Source organism: Limulus polyphemus, unplaced genomic scaffold (genome assembly GCF_000517525.1).
Source record: "Limulus polyphemus unplaced genomic scaffold, Limulus_polyphemus-2.1.2 Scaffold33, whole genome shotgun sequence".
In the NCBI taxonomy this organism is placed as follows: Eukaryota; Metazoa; Arthropoda; class Merostomata; order Xiphosura; family Limulidae; genus Limulus; species Limulus polyphemus.
The window spans coordinates 251,506-258,406 of NW_013665643.1; the positions used below are offsets into that span (position 1 = coordinate 251,506).

Genomic DNA, 6,901 nt, shown 5'->3' on the forward strand with positions numbered 1-6,901 from the left:
GCAAGCTTGAATGAAGTCATCTTTAATTATGTCATTAGCAGGGTTTTACTTGGGATTTGAATTAGTCTGGCTGAGGAATCAGATATAAAGCCTGATTGATGTAATATGAGACCAAAATGGAAGACTAGAGTTGAGATAGTAGGTGGAAACATATCAATATCCAGCAAGCTTGAATGAAGCCTTCATCTTTAATTGTGGCAGATCTTTCTCCAGCATCTTACCCGTAAGATTTTCTTCTCCCAGATATGCCAATTTGTAGTCTTCCTCTATCACTTGATACAGGAGGAGCACAAACTTAACACTAGCTGTCTTTAAGAACAAAAGTCAATAATCACGATTTCTATAGTAAAAGTGAGGGTTGAGGACTTAAGATCAACGCAACCAGCTATAGGTCAGAGTTCAGTAAACTATGTGAGATCAAAAATCATGTCGAATCAGGCAATGTTCCGACGTTTTCTTTGAAAAACTTCATCTAATGGGATATTGAACACATGCGCCTAGTATGTATGGTGTAAGCACTCACTCTTTTCTGTAAGAACGCAATTGTCCCAAGCACTATTGAATGCTCAAAACACATGGCTTTCTATGGGACAGCACACAAGATCCTTAATCAGCCACACCCTTTCACAGGCTTACTTACCAGTCAGAGGGTATGGATGTATTAGGTACACGTATGTTCTTCTGCCATTGTCAGGATGTTAAAGCAGAGAGCTGGTTCCAATAGGGGAAAGAAGGTTAAATAGTAGACTAATACTTTACATTTGTAACTAAAGTTAAGCCAATATAATTTACAAGCAGAGACTAAAGCTTCAATCCCTGAAGGGTCTTCCCACAACAACAACTTGTATTCACACAGAAGTTAAATATAATACGAACAAATAAGTAAAATCACTCCTGGTTGCACACATAGATTCAGAGTTACGTTCGTGAGTTCAACGAAAAAGTTATAACATTACAAATAAATGCAATTAACACAAAGTTCATATATATATATATATAACAACAGCTTTGTTCAGAAATAATATTGAGGTAAAATATTCAGTAGTATCCAGAAAGTATGGAAATAATTCGAACGCACAAATCAAACATTCTTCTAACTTAAAAATACTGGAAAACAATAAGATGTTTTCTTTTATTTAAAATAAGCTAGTAAACTGATCCATATATAATGTGAGACATGTAACATATACATGGCCACATGATCACCAATGCACATATGTAGTATGTGATGTATCATTTCGCCAAAAGTCTGATAACTCTATCAACAAAGTTCAACATCATTTGCACTTTCGAGCACATTTCATGATTTTCGTGTACCACCTATAGTTAGACCACTTGAACCTGAAAGATATCATGGATATATATGTAACCATAGACAGAAATAACCATAAACTCCCATAATCATCCACTAATATCACATTTTGTATTTTAAATTACAAAATATATGTATAGACCAATCCTGTAGAAGTACCAACGATGGCAACAAAATAATTTTTGCCATCATGTCACAGCAATTCAGTACAAACTGCTGTACGTTTATCGCTGATACTACCATTTCGGAGTCACGAAACCAATATATCAAAGAAACATGAAAAATAACTCAAAGATCTAGCAAAATGAATCACATTTAGCCCTGATTCCTACAGACTGTGTAAAATTATTATGCCCTCTTAGAGAACAACTTCAGGAAAACTACCAGGCTAAAAGGTGAAACCTTGTATTGTGACTTATTTGCATGATCACAAGTTTGCTCAGTATGTTTTTACATTTGCCAAAAAACATAACATGAATGCAAGGAAAGCTATAATTCTAGAATATTTTCAACATATTAGTTTTCAGAATTCACGGTTATCATCGGCAGTTGAGATCATTTGCCAATTTTATATGATATTGCTTGACAATTGCATTTGTTCTGCCTGTGTTTCTAGTAAGTATTGTACGTACCGCTCCACAGTAATGCTGTTATAACTCTAGATAAGGTGGGTGATTATTACAAGACACTAAACGTCCCATTACCCAACATTACTCAATAATTTAGCCATTGATCTACCAACTAACTATATGCCCCAACTGTACTATAATTGAGTGGTTATTAAGTGACATCCTGTAGGCATCTTACTATGAACCAACACCCAATAGGCACTTAATCCAATCAGATCAGTCAGGTGTCAAATATTTAGCAAATATATAAATCATAATCTGAAACAAGCCTTCAGCAAATGTAAAAAAACTCATGATGATACGGTGAAGTGTTTATTTTCACCACAACCACACTCGACAAACTTCGCAAAAACCTGGCTATTGATTTATGTGGATCTCACCTGGTTTTTACACATTGTTTTGTTTATTGCTCGACCAAAATATCTGTAATAGATTCAGCTAACATACTGACCAATGGATTAGCTTCAGCTCATTTGGTGAAATAATTGATAACTACTAGCACGTACTGATAATTTACTCACTTCTGAACGGAGGACTAGTTACCTAATGTGATTTTTATAAGGAGAACCTATAACTATCTGCCAGAGGTTTCCATGACATGGTCAGTTTTGTTTCTCTAGTCAGCACATGTGGTGTAGTGTTTACATTATTGTTTAATGTATTTACATGAATGCAGCTATAAAAACACTTCCATTCATTCACAACAATGTGTGACAGTCCCTGGGGACAACTAGCTGCATTCCATGTTATCACCACATCTCGATGGTTCATAATGAGAATACAACGTGCCACCTTACACTCGTAACTAATGATATAAGTACCAGATATTACACTCGTCAGTACTATGTACATCAGTCTATTGTGGCTATGCGTCACCTTGCTCTTCCAGAAAACATCCTTCTACAAGCAGAATTTCTACCGTTGCTGTATTGACTTTGATCATTGTATGATCGGGAGATTTAACAAATGAAAATGCTGTCTCTGGTTGTAAGACAATCTATCAGTATTTCTATGTCGATGACATAGACAGCATTATACAACAGCATAGTGTTCTTGCAGTGCCATTATTCAATGCATAATTATACTTTCTGGATTTATGAAGTTATTCATTTCAATGATACTTTGTACACTCAAATAATGAACTCGCTACCATACAAGCATTTTGGATAAATAATACAATTGCAAGCAATTCCTTTTTGTCATTATCAGTGCTCAGTATCTGTTTGTGCACAGCTTGAATACGTGATTATGTGCTCCAAATCATCATGTGCCTGTAACAAAACGAATACTCCAATCCTACTGTCACTGGCGTCATTATCATGAATGAATATACAATACAGCCTTGAAGAGGATAAGTATATTAGTTTGGAATAGAGGAACAGATTGTATGCTTTGGGTGTAGTATGTTGGGTCACTTTTAAGTGAACTGTCAACACCTTTCCAAGCTTGGGTGTAGTATGTTGGGTCACTTTTAAGTGAACTGTCAACACCTTTCCAAGCTTGGGTGTAGTATGTTGGGTCACTTTTAAGTGAACTGTCAACACCTTTCCAAGCTTGGGTGTGGTATGTTGGGTCATTTTTAAGTGAACTGTCAACACCTCTCCAAGCAGCAGTATTGGTAAAGCTATATTTGCATTGAAGACAAGCCTGAAATAAAGGGGATGAAAAGCGTGATATTCAGGCATGCCATGCATTTTTTACTTTATCATTTTAATATAGAATTTTTTAAATATTTTAATTTATTCTAGGTATGTTTGCTCTTCACATAACACGTGATCAAGAAAGTCATTAAGTTGATTTTGTTCTAGTTTTGTTATTTGTCATCCCTTGAAGTTAAGCACAAAGCTACACAATGGGCTATCTGTGCTCTGCCCACCACGGGTATCGAAACCCAGTTTCAAGCGTTGTAAGTTCGCAGACATACCGCTGTGCCACTGGGGGGCATTTTAAGTGCTATCTCGAACGATGTTATAAATTGTTTCAACGTTACATTTCTTTAATAATATTAAACATAGACTTTTATCAGTGTTTATCTACAAGTAAGATATTTCTTTGACCTTTTATTTTCGACACAGCTGCAAACTTTTTGAGTATATACTGAGAGCATGGGATCTCCAGGGGCTATATGAATAATAAATATCATGAAAAATCTTTTGCAAAGTGCACAGTTTTTATTTCTTTTCTGTTGTGCTGCCCTTTCTATAAAAAAAATAATTTATTTTAAACGTCTGAAACAAAATCTAACGTTTTTCAAATGTGGTAGTTAAAACAACAATGTTAATAGACGGCGACAAAAGTTAAAAACGAGAAGGAGAGAGACTAACAGTTAATCTATTATATTCCCACAACTTTTTTTACAGTGGACGTTAACTATTTCTTTGAAAGTGTGGACAATATGAGAGATGCCAATTCCATATGTTGTGGTGGGAACAATAATCTCTAGGACTCAGGGATTTAACTGCAAATAGTTTATTTGGAGAATATGAAGGTACAATACAACAATCTTCTAAAATTCCCAGGAAATATAATCAACAAAAGAAAATAGCAAAAATGTAATAGAAAACATAACTAAATTTATAAAGCGTAAGTATGCTAGAGAAGAGTCCTATGCAGTAACGTACAGTGGCTCATTGAGAAAAAAGGGCACTTTTCAAGCATCATAAGCCAAGACTTTTTTTTTTTAATGGGTGTGTTTGGAAGTGTTATGGGAGTCTATGGGGACCGTTGGTTGCTTTTGGTACACATACAGTAGAGAGCAAACAGATCTTCTTTTATTACTATTCAATCGGTCTTACAGACACTTCTAATACCTAAAACTAAAACATGAATTCTTACGTATTAACAATTAATAGCATATCACAATTTTTATTTTCATTGTAAAGATCTACAAGTCCCTGTATGCCATTCATTTTAAAAGCTGAAATATTTTTTTCTTAACTTTTAGAAGTGAGGTGTAGAATCAGGCGCGTCTTTTCATAGTTGCGGATAGTTTTTTTATGACTGAGAAAAAGGACATTTTTGCCCATAAGAGGAGGAAGGCTTGAGCTCACGCAGTCATCCCACTGTGCACTTCACTGATTCAAGAAAAAGGTAACAATGGAAGAATAAAAATAGAATTAACTAAATTAAATATTAACTTTTCTAGTTAGTATTACAAAATTAAAATTTAAGATACACAATATGTTGTTTGATTAGGTCACATGTTAGATTAAATACATTAGAAATAAAACCTAATGTGTTTTTTAAAGAAGTAAAAAATAAAACGTCGCCAAACACAAACTTGTATATTTTCTATTCTATTACTTGCTGTTTATTATGTTTAATTACATAAACATTCCTTGCAATTTTGAATATACCGCATATATATATTAGAAACAGTAACTATTTATTCTACCATGTGAATTATAAAGTTGATTTGCTTCTCTCTATTGAAGATTTTCTTAAATAAGTACACACAGAAAGTAATGGTTACATACTACACTACATCAAACAGAATCTCTTAATTTTTGTCTTACAAGTATATACGTCTTAAAGTTTCTTACAATGTGAATACTATCGGTGTGTTCTAGGAAGCTTCTATGGTTACTGATGTTGTAAATAGTGAATAAAAACAGTAAGATTACTAATACATTTACTGTTCGTTCCATAAGGTTAATCCACGTACACCAACAGGCTGTTTTTGGATGGTACTCATTTTAGTTGTTTTACGGGATTTCATTTTATACCAAGAATGAAATAGTTCCAAGAGAAACACAACAATGGATATCCCGTGGCCTACCGAGAGAAGAATAAAACTACCCTGTACATCCTCTAGAGTTAAAGGACGCGGTCCTCCCTGATTCACTGAGGCCAACACTGGTGTGCTGTTATTCTTCTTTGAGAAAGCTTTTTCTCGAGCTCTCTGATCTAGTACGTCCCTTTTCCATTTGTCTATCAAGCCTCCTTCATTCAACTGTCTTATTCTGGAAGAAAGTTTTAGTTGAAATAAAAACTGTGTACATCTGTGATATCAAATAATTTTAATAAGCTGATAGAAAATAACTGCATATCTTTTTTTTCTTCTTTTATTGAAAAGCTGATTAAGAATAAATCAATTTTTATTACTATAAACAACATTTTCATCAACATGATTACAGATTTACACCAACCTCATCTTCGGTTGGTTATTTTATCGTAAGGATACATAATGAGTTACCTACGCTGTGTCCACCGGGGGAATCGAACCCCGAATTTCAGCTTTCTAACTCTTAAGTTCACAGCTGAGCCAACAGAGGCTCGACTTTATCTAGGTGGATTAATATTTGGATTTGGTTGGTTTGTTAGTTAAATATGGGTAAAAATGTTTGAAGATTGTCAAATATGACTTATCTTCAAACAAACACATATCTAGAATTTTAAAATTGTGTTAGAGATGATTATATAAATGACATTTGTTATCAACCATACATTCAGTAATAAAAACCTCTAGATGTTATTACGTATTGCAATTTAGATTTAATAGTAAAATAAATGCCGATATGTATCCAATTTATGATATTTGCCAACAAGATTGATACACACAGTTTTATTTTTTGGTACAAATATATTTTAACATACAAACAATAATACAAATTACAGTAACGGTTATTACAAAAAGTTATTACAAACAATGATTTATATACATAAGTTTTACAAACTTACAAGCAATATAAAGTATTCTTTCTAATCTGGAATTTCCTTGATATCTTATCGAGGGTTCACGATGAGTGAGTTAATTTCGAGGTGACGTAAATACAATTCACTTAATAGGGAGCTAGCTAGCTAGCTCTGTGGTCTTCACTGATCACACGCTGATTTTTTCCACCGATGAAGTTGAGTAATGTTTTCGTAAAAGTACTAACGTCCGATGTGAATCCACTGAAGTTAAATGGATTATAATGTTCGAAATTTATAAATATTCCTGGTCAAATATCTGAAGTTT

The 6,901-nt window shown here is 33.8% G+C and overlaps 1 protein-coding gene across 1 annotated transcript in view; it reads right to left on the minus strand.

The window, feature by feature from the left end:
• Positions 1 to 5,260: 5,260 nt before the first annotated feature.
• The window catches only part of LOC111086058 (glutamate receptor 2-like), a 12,518-nt gene continuing 10,877 nt past the window's right edge, over positions 5,261 to 6,901 (minus strand). The window contains exon 3 of the mRNA XM_022387460.1: positions 5,261 to 5,903. Within this exon, the coding sequence (XP_022243168.1) occupies positions 5,573 to 5,903 (331 nt within the window). The 3' untranslated portion in view covers positions 5,261 to 5,572. The remainder of the gene's footprint in view (positions 5,904 to 6,901) is intronic.